The 18,465-nt window shown below is 44.9% G+C and overlaps 1 protein-coding gene across 3 annotated transcripts in view; it reads right to left on the bottom strand.

Annotated features, from left to right (window-relative positions):
* Positions 1–18,465, bottom strand: part of RORA (RAR related orphan receptor A) — a 396,584-nt gene that overhangs the window by 67,024 nt on the left and 311,095 nt on the right. The window contains exon 1 of one of the 3 annotated variants that reach the window (XM_064668335.1): positions 7,325–7,773. The exons of the other annotated variants lie outside the window; for them this stretch is intronic. Within the exon in view, the coding sequence (XP_064524405.1) occupies positions 7,325–7,355 (31 nt within the window). The 5' untranslated portion in view covers positions 7,356–7,773. Of the gene's footprint in view, positions 1–7,324; positions 7,774–18,465 lie in introns of those variants that run through there. 3 annotated transcript variants of the gene reach the window in all.

Here is an 18,465-nt window from a genome sequence, read left to right on the forward strand (position 1 = left end):
TGAAACAACCACAGCTTTCAATGGCATTTCACACACATGCCACCCAGCCTTTTGAGACTGGTGAACTAAAGCAGCTCAAAATACCACCCTACCTCACTGGTCTAACTTGGTACACAGAAAACCTCAATGCCCCAGGTGTCTCTCCCTTTTCCCTGGTGCAGGGAAGTCAATGCACCGGCAGAATCAAGTACATCAGCCCTCAGTATCTGCAAGAGCTGGAAGCAGAAGCCATTGCCATATTGTACCCTCCCCATTTCATGCTGTGAACAAAACAGCAGCAAGAATAACAAAGACTTGAGGGCTTCTAGAACACTAAACGAAGAGCACACTGCAGCAGACAGCGTGTGCAAATGGTGACAGGACCTTTTCCTTTTTTTAGTCAACAGTGCAGAAGGTGTTCTCAGTATCCCAGGTGTGAGCAGAGGTGGCAGGAGGCCCCAGCACGCCCTGCTGGGCAGGGTGCCCACAGTGCCTCTGACCAGCACCACCTAGAGCCAGTGAAAAGCGAGCCTGGCACGCAGGAACGTGACCCATGGTACCCTGCCAACCAGTCAAAACTCCAGTTTGTGGTCCCTTCAGTTTGCAGGAACACTCTGACAAACCCTTTGTCACAGTGCATCTGGCTGTGTAAAGATGTAATGTCACATTTCCACCCCCTCATTTGAGAATGATCAACTTCTTCTAAAGTACATAAATAAAGAGTCATGCAGTCGGTTTTATGAAGCACCTTGTCCCAGGATTCAATGGCAATAAATAGCACAGTATTTCAAAGAACACAAACAGTACACAATAATTACATGGCTGATACCCTATAAGTATGCTGACTATTCTATTTGCATTGTTCAGAAATGAAGAGGTTAGACTTATTTACATCCAAGCAGCTTTAATTAAGCTTTGAGATAAATGCTCTTAAAATGAAAGCTGGGATGATTATACCTCTCTCGACATTGATTTTAGCCTAGATGGCTACGGATGGAGCATGACAAAAGGCCCAGAGGCTGGAATCACACAAACAGAGGAGCCACGAGGGATGGGTCCTGCATCCCTCCCCAGGACAAAGGAAAGAAAGCAAAAAATGCAGTGAAATCAGGACCTTGCTGAAGGTAAATGCTTAAGAGTAGTTGAGATGAACTGTACCCAATACAGAGAACACATGGGCTACGTCTGACACTGAGGGTAGAGACTACCCCGCACCCCAACAGTGCTGTGGGGCCCCCAGACTTCTCTGGGAGGGACTCTTGCTCTTCTGAGAGCTTTAAATGTCCGAGATTCACCCCAGCCTGCATCCAAAGAGCGCAAGGAGCATTAGCCATGGCAGAGATCTCAAATGCACGGCCAGAACCAGCTTCAGCTTCGTGCTCCCGAGGACAGGACACGTGCACCAAGGGAGTGGTGGAAGGATGTAAGAGATGCTCTGTCACTGACACTGGACTCACACTCTCCTGCATTCCATTTGCTCCTGTCAACACCAAGGCTTCACCTTCCCCAGCACCAGAAAGGGATGAAACGCTAATTCAGTGACGTCTGAGCCCAAAAGCGTGAGTGTGTGGTGAGCTGTGCAGGCAGCCACGCTCCCCCCAGAGTGGGGGCACCTCCCGGGGCTCTCTCCAGCACTGACTCTTCCAAGTGTGTCAGCGAGCTCCCTGCTGCAGCTCACCCCCACTCTGGAGAGGGGAACAGCACGACACCCCGTGAGTCACTGCCGCCCTGAGTCACTCCCTCGTGTTCTCAACAGAAGGTGCAGGCAATTGGGAAGGAGCCTGAAACTGCTCCGAGCTTGCCAACCTGGATTCTGCAGAACTTCTTAGCCTAAATGCCTCCAGCAAGAAAAGTGAAAAAAAAAAAAAAAGCCACAAAAAAGTGGGCAAACTAAAGACTTTGTTAACCACAGGCAGGTTACAGGATGAAGCATAAGAAGAAAGTCCATCTGCCAGATCCCCTGACAAGGCTTTCTGCTTCAACTTTCCAGTCTGTGCTTTTTCTTTTCATCCAACAAGCAGAGGTCTGCACTGCGCAGAGCCACCTTTTTCACATAACTTAGTTATTCTTGGAGGACAGAATCCTCCCCTCCCCTATTAATGTTTATTGCAAAAAGGAGGAAAAAAACCCCCTGATCTTCAAAAGGAAGAAGACAGTTTCTGCACCATTAGTTATGTGCATATCCCTTAGATATCAGTCCTCAAGGAAAAGACAAATCACAAAAGGAGAAAACTACTGCTTGCTTGATCTCAGAAGTTATCAGCTGTAATTGCAAATTACAGCTCACAGATAAATACAAGAAAGGTGAATACTTTTTTCTTTCATTGCAAATGAAAAAAACAACAGAATAACATTCTAAAATGTATCAAGTCTGACTGTAATAACATTCTTGTCGTATGCAGTTATTTTGCACACTACAAAAACTTATCTCATGGGAATGCAAAGGGAAAAAAAAGAACATTCTGCATCTCAACTTCCTCCAATACTAGATAGAGAAATGCAAAGTCAGACAACGTTGAACATATCTGCTCAGGAGAGACACAAGGATGTGCCAATTTCAATTTAGTACCTATAGTTTACAATAAAATATACCAATTTAGAATTCTGTTGTGCAGTCAAGATGAAATACTAACAACCCTGCCAGTAATTAGCACATGATAGTGATCATTTTTATACTGTAATGGAGGCAAGAGAAGCAAGAAAGAAGATTTAAAATCCCTTTAGGTTAAAACTGAGTGCTACATCATCCTAGTAAAAAAAAGATCCAAACATGCAAGGCTCTGTAATGGGGAATGACTAAAGAAATCAGCCCTTTCCATACACAGTGGGGAAGTACCTGATATAAAGAGGACTCAGTTCCTTACCACGGTCTCTAGACACTACACCCCAAACCAATAAATGCCAATATAAACATTCAGCTCCCCACTGCAGAGCCACACTGCAGAGCTGCAGCCATTGCCCTGCACCCACTGAACCAGCCTGATGTGCCCCTGGCCCCCCACATCAGCCCACTGAATAAAAGAGGAGGATATTTCATTTCTGTGCAGAGCCCACACCCCAAACACCAGCGATGCTCAACTACCCACCTCTACAACCTCATCCCTTCTGGGATTTATATTGTTTTGTTGTTTAAAAAAAGATATAGAAGTCCTTGTGTTGTGTCCAAAACCCACTTGAGTTCTGCCCCAATTATTCAGAATTACCCTAGAAGAATCATTTTTAAGACTGCATTCCCAGCCAGTGGGAACAGGCTCACCATTTTAGCTAGGAAGGAGCCGCACATAAGTTTCAAGAGTCTGATCTGCTGAGATGTTCAGCACCCACAGTTTCTGCTGACTTAAACAGGACAGATTCTCCTTACTTGAAAGGAGTGTCCCCAACTGAGACTTGTACAGAGCAGGCAACTGCCTTTGATTTTCACAGAGCGAGACATAAAGACAGATTTCCTCCTCTTTTACTTTTAAATCTCGAGAGTCTTTCAAAGGGCCTGAAAAGTACATTTCAGCAATAAACCTCAAACCAATCTTATCCTGCAAATGTAATGCAACAAATGTCTTAGGTACAAGTAAGTCATTCAGATCAGTCCTATGAAATTAAAGCAGCAAGAAAACAGCCTCTCAGCTAGCCATTCCAAAGGCCAGATTCTGTTAATATTTAGTCAACAGAAGTTCTGTGCTGGGGTATTTGCTAAATTGGATTTAACCTTCAATAGTGCCACAGTGAAGGTAAATTTAAACACACTTCAATTTGTAAAGCAACTCCTTTTTTTAAACCTATGGCAAGGTATTCTTTCCATAGACACTTGTTTACTGGTGAAAAACATGAGTAATTACCAAGGCTCTGGCAGGCTGGTGCCAAGAGACACGACAAAAAACACGTCAAAAGGTCAGGCTTGAGAGCCTCGGCAAAGCTCACCCGCATTAGGCAGGACTGCACAAATCCCTGGCAGCCCTGCCTCCAGCAGCCTGGCTCTGCAGTGTGGGGGGCACTTCAAGGAAAGGTGCTGCCCTCAGCAAGGGAAATCCTGTTTGTGTGTCCAACTGCAGTTTGGGGGCTCAGAAAAAGTGCAGCAAGATCCAAAAGTCACGTGTGCTAATAAGGAAACCAACTGCCTCTTTCCTTAAACAGGTATTTTTAAATGGTTGACTTTTCATTTGGAGACACTGTCAGCAGGAAAATTAGTTATATTTCCAATGATCCAAGGAAACCAATTTTCCTTACAACCAAGCAACAACGGATTCTACTCATCTGGTCTATCTTCCCTAAAACAGCAAGAGATTCAACTCTACATCCATACAGCAAAAGGCAGGATTAGTAGCTCAAATGCCACCTCAACAGTAAATGCAACTGCTTGAAAAAGCTTAGAAAATTCACATCTGCCTTCCCACCAGCTGAGTTTTGAAATGTCCATATGAAGGATAATAAACGTACTGCCAGGTTCCCATTCATACTTTATAAACTCATCAGTGGACTGAAATCTCCTGTCCAGGCCTGGTGAGAGTACAAGACAAGGACTTCAGCTCTCACCAACACTGGGCCTGATTCACCCATCTCCCCACAAAGTAAACACCCAGGAAATGGTCAAACACCACACTTTTGAAACCACCTCCCTCTTTCTCGGGCTCACCTCCTGTTATGTGCTGTCCTGACAACTGAATCCATGTTCCTGCTCCATCACAGAGCATTTCCTCATCAATTCAGAGCACTCAGTACTATTCTCCTTGAAGTCAACCTTGAAGCTCCTGCCAGTGAAGACTCCTGCCTGAATAAGATCTGTACCAAGGACTATGCTGGCACAATGGGCGGATTTCTTTGCAAACTTCGCTGGTAAGCACATAAAGTTGCAGTCTCCCTTAAAAGTATCAGCTGGGTAACTGCCCTGCCTGCCTTATAAACTAAGAATGTGAGGCTTCCTGAATCCTCTGCAGACTCACAACAATTGATAAATAGTTTTTTAAAGCCCATCAATCTAGAAAATACTTATTTAGTCATTACAAACTTTGATGCTTCACCTCTGCCTGTTTTCTTAGAAACAGAAAGGTAAAACCCCCTCTTTCCTCTCTGCTCGAAACCAGAAAGTTGCATTTCTTAACACGCAGCCTGTCTTCAAGATCCGTGTAGGCTCTTCCCTGGACTGGGCTGTTCCCAGTGCTCCAAATGTACTAGAGCAGCTCTGGATGTGCTGAATGCTGCCCAGAGTCTTTACTCATTCCAACCTGGACACAGTCTGAGGACTTGCCAGAATCAAAGAAAGCATGTTTGCCAGAACATTGTGTTGCAGGAAAAATAAAGCAACTCACAAATTATCTTCACGTGGTACCAATTTGGGCTATCTGAACAGCAACAGGAAAGGAAATAATACTCTCCTTTTTCACTTAAAAGAGAAAATTAAACCCAACATGAAAATCCCTTACCCTCCTGCAGACCATAATTTTTTGCACTTTAACTTCAGAATTGTAAAAGACAAGAAGTGCCAACAGATGCCATTACAGGACAGAGAATAAATAAGATACTCAATTCACCTACACATTTCACATTTTCCCCCTGCACCTTTGAGCTTAACACACTGCATTCCCTACACTGCTACTCTGCTTCTCTCAAATCACAATACTGGACTGTGGATCTATTATTTCATGGCAGTCAGAGGCCCTTTTAAGACAAATGACAACACATTTTCTCCAGCTGAACCCTGTCCAGCAAATTAGACAAAGGATAAGAAACCAGGCAAGTTTTTCAATGCACTAGAAAACTCAACATTACGAAACATGATTTAAATGTACTATAGGAGTAGTCTGTAAAAAGTACAAAGACCTAAAGCATTTCCATAATAAAGCCACTAGGAATTACATTTTAAAACCCAAAAGCTGAGCTCTGCCAAGATTTTACATCAGTGCGGAAATTGGTTTAAATGAAACTCCCAAGAGAGTAAAAAATATATTTCCAAGTTGAATTGCTGTAAATCATCTGCCTGCTCTTTTACAACACACCTTAACTCTCTGTCCAGAAGCACACAACACAATTACACTCTCCAAAATTTTTTGTGCGCTTTCCTCCCTTTCTTTTTCTTTTTAAATTTGTTTACTTGATTTCAGGGTTCTAACAGGCTTATGAGGCATATGCTGAAAAACTCTTATCAGAATATGTAGAATTCTAAAGGACTACTAAAATATCCATGTAGTTTGCACTTTAAAAAATGCACTTCCTTTTGTTACAGATGCAAGTATTTGAATCAACCCAATTACATTTTCTTGCCAAATACATTCAGCATGGCTAATGATTAATGAATATAGTGCTTTTCTTTTTATTCACACAGGCTTCTCTCCAAGAAGAAAAGGAAGCCTAGTAATTGAAAATTACTGTCCTTAAACAGTATGCTGCTACTGGTGTGCACTACCTACTGCTCTTGCTAGGTGGAAAAAAAGGAAACAGTCTCTAGCTGAAGCAGGATTCAGTATTCTTTTACCAAGTAACTAATTTTTTCAAAGAGAAATTTTGCCTAAAAATCCATTTAAATATTTTAAAGGGTACAGATTCAGTATTTTAGTGGGGACATTAAATTCAAATGCCAACACTTATACTCTTTAGATTAGTGTGACAGAATATTGCACGTAAATAGGATGTTTTCTTTTTTTCAAATAAATAAAAAAAATCCAAATCCAATAACCAAAACTAACACAAACAAAAAACCCGACGACTTTAGAAACGCTGCAATGCGAAGTTCTACGGTGGATCTCGTTTTATTAAAACACCGAGCAGACTGCAAACATATCTCTAAACTTTTGGTACCTCGTCAAAAACTTCGTTTGACTCTCCTCAGCCTGACACTGCCCCTCGTTAAGGACTCAAACCGGCCGGCAGAGAAAACTTAAGGTTTAAAAAAGAAACCAATCGCTAAGTAGCTCTAGCCTTTCCTCTTAATCCAAAGCCTCTGAAAAATGAGCAGCTGTCCGCGAAGACGGCACTTCACCCATCAGCTGCCCCCAGGATGCTGCACGTTCGCCTGAGACAGACCCGTTCGCCAGAGACAGCCTGTACGGAGCGCGTTCTCCTCCGGGCTCTGCGGACAGACCGAACCGGCTCCTCCCCGCTCCGAGCGGCTCCGGCCGCGCCGATCGCGCCCCGTCCCTGCCGGGGCCGTGCGGGCACTCGGGCTCTGCCACCCCGCAGCAGCCGGGCGGGCCGAGCCCCCGTCCCTCCGGGCGCCCCCGAGCCCCCCTGGCCGCGGGGCCGAGCGGTGTCAGCGGCGCGGGGAGCGCCGAGGCCCCGGAGCCGCCGCCGGCTGCCCCCGGCCGGGCTCGGGCTGCCCCCGCCCCGCCGCTCCCGCGGCTCCCCGGTCGGCACTCACCTTTCATCGCGGCGAGCACAACACACATCATTTGTCGGGGGCGAACGGAGCGGAGCGGAGCGCGGCGGGCGGGGAGGCGGAGGGGAAGCGGAGGGGAGGCGGGACGGGCCCTCGGCGCGGAGAAGCACCGCGGCCGCCTCAGCAGCCGCCGCCGCCTGCCCGCGCGGAGCCGCGCCGCGCCGCCATCCCCCGCCGCATATGAGGCTCCATGTGACCCGCTGACACCGCGCCAGCCCCGGCCCCCCGCCCTGCTCGCAGCGCCGGCCCGCTCCGCTCCCCTCCCCGCCGGGCCCAGCGGCGGGCGGGCCGCGCCGTCACGGGGCGCGGGGGCGGCGCCGCCCCGGGCCGGGCCCGCCCTCCCCTCACACGGCAGGTGCCGAGCGGGGCCGCTCCCGCCGCCGGGACACGGACACGGAGCCGGACACGGGCCGGGACACAGACACAGACACAAACACGGGTGCCGGCAGAGGCAGCAGCGCTCCGGCAGCACCCGAGAGCTCCTCCAGCTCCGGCCCCGCTGTGCCCGCTCCGCGCCCCAACTTCCCCAACCCCGCCACCACCCCTCGGGAAGGATCTCCAAGTGTTGTTTTAGGTAAAAAATAACCCACGGCGCTGTACGCTCAATAGGCGCTGACTCGACCAAGCAGAGCGGCGTTTACGTTTTAAATCTGCCCGGTGATGGGTTCGTGTTCTCTCAGGATTTACCTGGAGCATCACACCACTGCTGGAGTTACTGCCATCTGTTCTGGAGCGTCAGATGTCACTGTACTGTCGGGTTGCGAGGTGAAGTTTTGCATTCGTGGATATGCACACATCCACACTGCAAGGGGGACAGTGCATGACAACACACACACAGACACAAAAATAATCCAACCTGCTCAAAAACCCCACACTCTGCTGAAAACTGCATTAACAAAGCCAATATTTTTTCGAATTACCATCTTAGCCACTGGAATAGAGCATCACAAAATATAAAACCACAAAAAAAACCCCACTGATGCATTACAAGCTGTTTAAGAGGGGAGAGAATATAACATTTGATCTAATTTAATCAGAAGTATAAGCATTTAATGAAAATAAGACAAGGGAAAATAGATAAACACAAGCCAGAGGAACCATCTTAATGTTTGAAACAAAGCCCTATATTTAGAAAGCCTTTATGAGATGAGGACACTGAAACAATCTGTTATTAAATAGCCCCGAATGGCTAATTCTTGCCTATTTCTTTAAAGAGTTCCTAATACAGTATGATATTATTTAAATGTGATTTGATCCAGGTGTACCTACCATTTATCAGTCTAGTCCCGTTAATGCAAAATACTGTTTTAAATTTTCCTTATTTAAAAAAAAATAAATTAAAAATTCCAAGAGCTAATCTGGTGCAGTAGTGTAAATTTAGCAGATACCTTTGTCATAAAACTTTTGATCTGTACTCACCATCCTCATTTACATTAAACCATTCCTACCAATAGCACATGTATAGTGAGATACTGCTCACAAAATGTACAGTGGCAGATCTGGTCCCAGATGGGTTTGTGTTCGTGAGTTTTATCCATTATGCAGCACGTGTTGCAAAGTTACAATGTGCTTAGAGGACATTCTGGACCCAAGCAAATACCACTAACGGTGGTGCTCAGGGCTCTTCGTAGCCTGGAAGATGCTGCTTTTACACGGGGGCCAACTGTGGAATTCAGAGGCAGCAGAAAGCTTGGAGCAGCACGGGAGAAAAGAATGATGTCTTCATGTATTGTAATGCAGAGTTAGAGCTTTGTAAACATTTTACTCTGACACAGCAAGTAATGTCAGACCGATGGCCTGAAAAATGTCACAGTCCATTAGCACTACTTGTCTTGTCAGACATTTAACCTTAAGGTACACAACATTATGTTATTACTGATCTGTATTTGTTTCCAGTCCAAGTGAAATGCAGCTGGTAATCTGGAATGACATCTGATGTGCTAAACGGCTCCAATAATAAGCAGATGACATAGATTTTGCATTCTTACAAATGCCTTACAATGGTTGTTTCATAAAATTATAGAAGATTTGTCATCAGACATTATAAGTGAGAAGAGCATACCTAAAATAGTCTATTATTTGTTATCAATATCCCACCTAAAGCCATCTGCTGACTTTGGAATGTGTAAACACATCCATTCGCACTGGAGTTTTCTCTCTTAGTTTGACCTCATTATGAACATTCCATCCAAAATCCATTTCCTCCCCATTTACCAAACTACTGCAGTAGTGAAAGTCTCGCTGAAGTTCAGACACCGTATCAGTGACAACATACAGACAATGTGCCAGTCAAATAACACTTAGCTCAGTATTACAGTACACTTGACAGGCAATTGCTCTCACTGTTTGTGCAGCAGGGTTTCATTTGACTGATGGGAGTGCCTCCTAGTTCCCAGAAGCTGGTACTCTATCGTGCTTGTTCCTTGAGCTTTTGATAAATGCCTGTGAAACACTGCAAGCCTGCGTGCTCTTCGCGGCAGTGAGAAACCAGAGCTCCGCTCGCACTGAATTCCTGTACCCACAGACCTCCCGAAGGTGTCAGAAGTCTGTGTAGCAGTGGGCCAGTGGGCTGCAGGCAGACCCTGAGCACAATGTGTGTTCATCCTTTGAGCCGCCGCTGCTCCAGAACACAGCAGCGAGTCCCAGGGGCACAGTCGGGCCTGGCACCGACCCCGCTGCTGCCCGTGCAGGGAGCACCACTCATGGGCACGGCCCCGCGCCGGGGGGCTCCAGACCCCACGTTCTCAGGGGCTCCAGACCCCACGTTCTTGGGGGCTCCAGACCCCACGTTCTCAGGGGCTCCAGACCCCACGTTCTCGGGGGCTCCAGACCCCACGTTCTCGGGGGCTCAGCACGGGGCCCTTGTGGCGCGATGGAAACGTGGCTTTCCGAGCGTGGAGAGCGGCTGCACGGCCTGACCCCGGCTCTCCCCCCGGGTGGGACACCACCCAGGAAACAGTGGGCAGGAGGGCACGAGGGAGCTCCTGGCCCTGCACAGTGCAGCAAAACAAGTCCCAGCGGTCGCACCCTGCCCTCGATGTGCCCGTGCCCAGGCCCACCACGCCTGGGGAGCCGTGAGCACCACGGGCTGCTGTGGCACGGCCTGAGCGCAGCCACGCAGGAACTGTGAGCATTAGAGACGGTGACATGTCAACGTTAGAGACAGTGACATATCAACATTAGAGGCGGTGACATATCAACGTTAGAGACGGTGACATGTCAGCGTTAGAGACGGTGACATATCGTGCAACCTTATCGGGCACTGTTGTGTGTTGCACTGATACAGAAGGTGTGCAGCTTGGCAGCCTAAACCACAAGCCTCCACAACCATTAGAGGGAAACAACTGTTTCTAGAAACCTTTTCAACCCTGCTGGGCAAAACAGAAAGGTGTTAAATTGATAACAGAGAAAGGGAAAACACCTATGGTAGCTATTAGCACTAGTAGTGCTGGAACAAGTATTTAATTGAGTATTCTAAGCACAAAACAGAAAACACTGAAAACCTCTCCACCTCCACCTCTTTTCAAACCTACTGAGCAAAGCAATAAATTCAGCTTCCAAGATGAACCAATAACTACTCCTAACTACTTGTTCAAGGACATCCCCAAACAGAAGTAGTTCAAATGCAACTAATTAAAGCAAGATGTTTATGTTGTTCTGACTTGGAACATAAGTGGAGAGCATTTCTGCAGACTGGTGGGTCACGTTTTGTATTCTTCCCTAAGTGAAGCTGCATGGCTAGGCTTAGTTCAGGAAGCATTTTAAAAACTAAAATGTACAATTTGAATAATAAATATAGGATGTCACTACCACCCTTCTTCCCCACATAGCATAGAAGAAAAAAGGGCTCTCAAAAACAGAAAAGGTGTCATGTAGTCACCTCCTGTCTGAAGGAGGTATATCCACAAAGGGTTGTTATGAAGCTGAAGCTGTCAAACCACTATGAGGTGCAGCATTTACCCACTGCTTATCACTGCTACAAACACAACTGCATGCAAATCCTCTTGGCAGGGCAATGACTGCATGCTGCATTCTCCCACGGAGATGAAAACTCACTTACTGGAAAGGAAATGTGATACAAGAACATTTCAATAAATCATCCAGGGCTTCCATGTTTTCAGTTTTAGCAGAGACAGCTTCTTCACTTTGTTAAGATGACCTAGAGCTAGTTTTCCACATATGTTTTCTCTTAAAAAAAGGGCTTAGACTCAGTATAAGTTCACATAATCATGCATATTTGTAATTGTTTTTCTGAAGTCTTCGTACTCTTGTAGTGAAAAAAGTTCTTTAAAGTGTTTAGGAAACCTTGAATTGATTCAAATAGGTAGCAGTAACACTAAGAAATGTTCAAGTGATTTTCAGTGCTTCAAACATCTACAGAAAATTCATTTATTTTCAACATTTAAAGAGCTCCTCTGAGGAGTTAAACCCTGCCCAGAGAAGGTGAAAACAGCTGCTGGTAAATGGGAAAAGGCAGGTGATACTGAAAACAAAGCCTTTCTCCAGTTGCAACCTAACCACATGTCCTAATGCCAGGTGAAGCATTCGGCTCCCAGCTCACAGTAGGGATGCAGCTCTAGATGGGACAAGAGTTTAAAACACACAAGAAGTTCCAAGCATCAGGAAGCTGTGCTTTTGCCTTTTTGGCTTCTTACTTAACAGTAATCACATGTGAAACCATGCAGGTGCAGCAATCACAACAGCCTTGATTACCAAATACATCCAAACCCAAACGCAGGAAAACTGCAGCTCTGGATAATCTTTAAAAACACAATTCACGATTCTCTCCACCCTGTTGGCAATCAATTTTTAAGTGGCTCCTAATTGATATGTGCAACACCCACAAAATGAAAATGATTGCTCCTTAACACATTTCCCCCTCTAGACTTAGTGGTATTTTAGTCTTCATTTATTTCTAGCCCTCCAAGTAGCACACTGTCGAAGACGAATCTAACTGAGGTTGTCCTCATTAAGTTGCCTCTTTTTCATCTATTTAAAACTGCTGCCATGCTGACCCTGCAACCAAACCATTTTGCTTCAGACAAAATTCCTTCCTCAGCTCCTGCTGAGGAGGTGAGCTTTTGTGCCACAAGGGCCTGTAGCTATACGTCTTAATCAAGGCATTTTATAAACTGCTCCACAACTCCCAATTAAGTGCATTGCTATCCCCAACTGTTGAACTGCTTGCTGTGCTCTGCCAAACAGCTGCTGCAGTTCTGCACCTGGTGAAATGAAGTATGAGTTGACAAAATGTTTTGGGGTTCATCTGGATGGAAGGTAAGTCCAAAGTCATTATTATCAGCTAGGTATGCTGTAGGAAGCAAAAGATTTTAAAGGTCTAGCCAACTGGATTTACCCAGCTTCCTTCACCTTGAAATCCCATGAAAGAATATCATATTTGCTGCTTTTCCCAATGGAAGGTAACAGCAGTACAGTAAAGGGATTAGAAAGATGAGATTATCACCAGTTAATCACCTGCCACCAACTGCGAATGGATCCATGAAAAGATTACAAAGTTATCAAGAAATAGATCAAACTGGACTTGGTAGCATCCCCCTTTTCTCTACACCTAAAAAAAGGTTCTGAAGTGATTGGTGTTGCATTGCTGATCACACTGCCACTGCTGAGCCCCTGTTTGATCTCAGAGAGATTCTCATCTATACAGGTTTGAAGGATCAATCTTTCCACAGCATCCTAACATGACTTCTGCCAGAAAGCAGGAATTGTCTGAAAGCTGCTAGAGCTCCCTTTTTCATGCATAATCTTACCAGGTTATTTTTGGCCAGTGTTGCTTACCAAACACTGTATTGTTCCATATATCCCTTCTGGGAAAGGCCAATGGATGGTGTATAAACCTCCTGTTGATTGTCAGTAGCACAAAGAACAGCAAGATACTGGTTATCCTCAAAGAAGCAATTGTTAGACCCTTGTTTAAAGACCACTGCCACATAATAACTTTTTGGCACGAACAGGCTCTCTGAAGAACCCCCATTCCCTGTGAAATGACCCAGGGAGAACCATGCTGGCTGTAAGTGAAACACATTCAACATGCTTTGGAATCTTCAGCAGTCCTTTTGTTCCTTATCAGCTGGATGTAGGGTTCTATAGCACAGGTACAGCCCGGGTGAAGTTGCTCCATTAACAACTCAACGTCCTGCTGGTGACAGCTGAGAGCAAATGCCTGCTGCAGAGATCCTGGCTGGCAGCTGCACAGGGGCTGGGCCTTCTGAAGGCCTGCTGAGAGCAGACAGAACTGTGCAAGTGCTTTGGTCCCTTTCTGAAAAATACCTCAGTAGTATTAGAAAAGTTCTTACTTCACTAAAAAGCCTACCGTTTTTAGTCAATTTTACAGGCAACAACTGAGTTTCACAAAGTATTGGGTTCATTTCCCAAACTTTGGTGCATGCAGCCATTTGCAGAAGAATTGCAGTGCCCACAGGGATGCCCTGTTTTCATGCACTCCCATAGGAAAGGAAAAGGAGAGCTAATAAAAGTGCTCCAAGCCCAGCTTGGAGCATTTGCTTCCCCCAGCAAATTTGTGACTAACAACTCCTGGCTTCAGATCCTCAGCCAGTTCCATGCCAGTTAGGGAATGGTTTTGTCCATTTCTTTAATCCTTGGGTTTCCCTTTCTGCCCTCCTTTAATCCTCAGGGGTGGCCAGGCAGGAGGAAGGGCAGTAGTGAGCAGTGCACGAGATGAAGTGAGAAAGGTTTCTGGCTCAGAATCTTCCTCACAAATGTGTCTGGCCAGATGCAGCACCAGGAAAGAACCTGGTGGTTTTCAGGCCTTTTCCTGAGGAACAGTTTTAACAGTCAAGATGCCACGGGCATAGCCCGGTGGATCCTCTGCCACTCCATGTGCCCAGGGCATTAACAGCACTTCAGCCTCTTCTCTCTCTTCTCTGCTTGCAGCACGTGCTCTAACATGTTAACAAACTGAATGAACAAACTGAAAAAATAACCAAAGAAATGTAAGTGTAAGACAGCCAAAGTTGTGCCTTCTGCCCACAAACGCTGGAAACAGTGTCTAAACTAAGGGATGAGGATGCTCCATGCATGGAATTTGTGTTGCATCCACTTCCAGACTGAGCAAAAGTAACCTGAGAGAAGCTGTACATATATGCCAACATTTAAATTGTTTCAAGTCATACCCAGTGTCAAAACTCCCTCTTACACTACATGAGACCAGCAAGCAAATTTTCCCTATTTTCAAGCATGTGATTAAAAGAGTGTGAGCATTAGTGGGACAGATAAGCTGTGCTGGGCATTCAGTGAACTAATACGGAAATTATTTTACTTTCATGGAAAATAGAAGCATCTGTCCAGTCAAGCAAACCAAGCAATGATTCTGTGTTATGAAATACTCTTTTTATAACTATTGACATTTTGTTTGGTAGTGCCACATGTCAATAGTGCTTTTATTGCTCACAGTTAAAGTACAGCTTTCAGGACAGGATTCATCTAAGTTGACATTGTCTGATCAGCAGCATATTTCCTGCTCCTGTGAGCATATACATTATTTATACAGCTTTGCACCAGAGAGTATTTGTGCTATTACCAGAAAATTTTTAAGATCTGGTAGGTCTTCTACGTGTCAATGCAAAGCACAACCTTCAAACTCCACATGCTTTCTAGGACAGTTAAAATCCTGTGTTAGGACTCTCTCCAGAATCAGTCTTCAAGCCTATGTGGGCTTCTCTCTGACTCCCTCTTTTCCAGCAGAGTCCTTAGCAGACAGGTGTTACACACTGTGCCTGTAGCATTTTCTCCAGTTCCTCCTCAGATTAATCCTGCTCTCCAGAACAGAGATATTGGCTTGTCTAACATATTCTCTGATCATGTACTGGTAGATCACTGGTCATTTCTTCCATTTCTTCCTTCTTGGTATTCTGACTGTAGCTGGCAAACTGGTTTTTTACAGATCAAATGCTATTATTCTACTGAAACTTTAGAGCCACTCCAGCAGCCTTCACTCCTGATGTCCTCCCCCACAGCACCGTTACATTCTTAAAATTATCAAAGAAAATTCATTACTTCTGATGCTGTTAGAAAATAAATGGCAGGTGATTATGGCTTTTAAGGCTTCAACTTTAAAGAAAACATAAACTTGAACGATCCATTTTCAAAAGTCAATACAGCCTCAGCTAGTGTACTTCAAACAAACAAAACACTGCTTACCTACTCGGAGCAATAAATAAAGGATGATACAGTTCCTGGGCATGAAATCCATACAGATAATTCCTTTGCATAATTCTGATTATTAGACATGATAAAGTGACACTGTTGAAGGATACTAGACTTTAATAGAAGCAAAATAAGAAGATGATTCACTTACAAAGAAGATCATTATTTGAGAGCATTGTTTGACTAATAATCACCAAGTTCAGAGAACACCTGCACAGTACCATCTTTCACTTTGGAAAGGGGGGTATAGTATCTGAACAGACAAATTTGATTCCAAAGCAGAGCACATAGGGCAGATCACATTACAGAGAATGATCTACTGCTTTATATAAAATCTGGTTTTATAATCTGCATTTGTACTAATTTAACTCACGACAGTACTTTTTTTATCCTATTTAGAAAGCAAAACAGGTAAAGGATTCACAAACCTTCTTGTTTTCTGTGTTAGTAATTTAATCTGAGCTACTAGCATGTGCTTGATACGAATCATTTAAAGTCATAATTTCAAACTTATTAGCATACACCCATCTTTCAGAAAAGTGTTTCTCACAGAGGCACATCAGCTCTGATTATTTCAATTCCATTTTAAAGGATCTTTGACAGGGCTACTGAGAGGCTTGTCAAAGAACAGGGAAACATTATGACATTCTTTCCCCATATCCCTTTCCAGAGCATGAAATATGAGGGACATTTCTAACAGAATCAAGGCTAATTTAAGAACTGTTAATCTTTAAGACTGCTCTAGCTGGGGAGGGTATCTCTAACACACAGCAGCCCTTCTTCAGAGCACTTCTCTAGTCAGGTCCTAACACATACCCTTGTTATCAAAACACAAACCTCTCAACTCCAAAACAAATGCATTGCAAGCGTGTGCTTTGCAAGCTACAATTAGCAGGGACACTTGTATTTCAATACTGCTGTTGGATTTTTTAAGTGTCCAATAATTCAATGAGGTATCTGTTGTTTTTAATGATTCTACTCATTTTCTGCTGAGGGACAAAAAGTTTCGGGATTTTTTACTGACTTCTTAAAGTCAGTAAAAAAGTCTTTTTACTGACTTTTTTTTTTTGAGTGCTTCCCCAAACCAGTACTTTTGCTATTTTAAGTGTCATGTATCTGCTCTCTAGCATGAACAACTGAAAGAGGTCTGTATTTTCAGTTCAAGTCCACCATCAGAGCTGTTACACTTCACATCTGTTCAACAAGGCCTTTACAGTGACACAATCCCCAAAAAGTTGCCTGGCAGCTCCAGGTAAGACAGAGCACATGGAGTGGGCCAGCCCACCCCCTGCTGCTCCCATCTGAGCTGTCCTGCCCAAACCACTCACCCTTTGGGGGCAAACAGCCCAGATTTGGGGGGTTGGGGCTCTGCTCTTCTGTGGACTGTATGGAAAGGAACCAGGTGTTCTGCAATCCCTGCCACAGGTGAGGAGTTGTCAAGGGAAAGAGAAGTGTGTGAGCTGGGGTATGGAACAATGAACAATGGGATACACGCCAAAGAGTCAAAAACTTGAGAAAATAATTACTCAAAGAAGTAGGAATTCATTCAGTGCAATTTGAAAGACAAAAAAGGGTGTACAGGATCAAGGTATGTTAAGTTTCTCTTATTCACCAGAATGACAGCAGCAAGAACCACCTCTCCAGTTCACTGATCCAAGATGAAGTGACAGACTGTCCACTGCTGAGGAACAGCCAGCTGAGGGATGGAAATGGGCTCCTGTGCAGGTGACTAAATGGCTCCAATGTGCTGAATGAACAGGTGACATCATTTTTCAACAAATCAGAGATGAATGGAAGCTGGATCACTTCTAACAGAAGAACTGAAGAAAACTTCAAAAGGAGGTGAAGAAGAACTGAAGTTCAGAGCACTGCTAAAGATAGTTAATGCAACACAAAATGAACAAAAATGATTATCAAATAGGAGGGGAACTACCAATGGGACATAGCTAAGGTATGGCAGTCTGCCTCAATGTGGAAAATGGAAAGGACTCAGGTTATTCTTACCCAGAAAATCATCATCATTTTTTCTTCACAACCTTCTGCTTAATAATCTTGGAAAATCAGACAGAATAATCTTGGAAAATCAGACAGAAAAGGTGCATGGTAAAAACCAAGGGGTATTCTGATAGAGCAATTACTTAAGGGTTACATTTTCCTGTAACATGTTTCCAAAGCACTAGACAACTCTTTCTGAGCCTCGGTTTTGATGGAATGAGAAAATACAGTATTCCCTGTGACAGCTTCTTGACTCTCCTCAGTATCTGTGATGCATCTGCTGTATTTCCATTCACTGCTGAAGTGAAAAAGAGAGAAGTAGCAAACGGGAGCTGGTGCTGACAGAACCTGAAAGCTCTGACTCGAAATCCAGTGTGCTACAGGAATGGTCACCAAGGCCCAGCACAGAGGAGACAGCAATAGCAAGAAGTTGCCTTCCCAGCTAGGAATGTACCAGTGCCTGTGGTAAAGAGTGCAGACACGCTAGAGATTCAATGCAAGGGTCCCCAAACCTTGCTGGCAGGACCAGCCTGTTAAGTGATGGTGACTGTATTTGATTCTGGAACTGGGAATTTTTCCACAATACAAGGAGGGAAAGACTGAGGTGACTCTGGGTCCTCAATACTTTTGCATACTTACACAGCCAAGGGCTTGAAGTCCCCTCAGAAAAGGAGAGATTACACACAAAGTAGCCTCTAGAGACTCCTGAAGATCTCTGAGGGCAATGGTCAAGGGAAGGAAGGAGGGACCACTGCTGGAGCCCCAGTGCCTCGTGTTCCTCAGGGCTCCAGGTCACTTTGTTCAGGAGGCAGGATGAGCCTCAACCAGCCTCCAAGGGGAGCCCCACGGGCCCTCCCAACCCACAGGAAGCTTTCAGCTGTGCACTGACCTGGGGCAGGAAAAACACACCATTTCAAAGCCCTAAACATTCTACTTCTTTCTCC

This window comes from Pseudopipra pipra, chromosome 12, assembly GCF_036250125.1.
Source record: "Pseudopipra pipra isolate bDixPip1 chromosome 12, bDixPip1.hap1, whole genome shotgun sequence".
Lineage (NCBI taxonomy): Eukaryota > Metazoa > Chordata > Aves > Passeriformes > Pipridae > Pseudopipra > Pseudopipra pipra.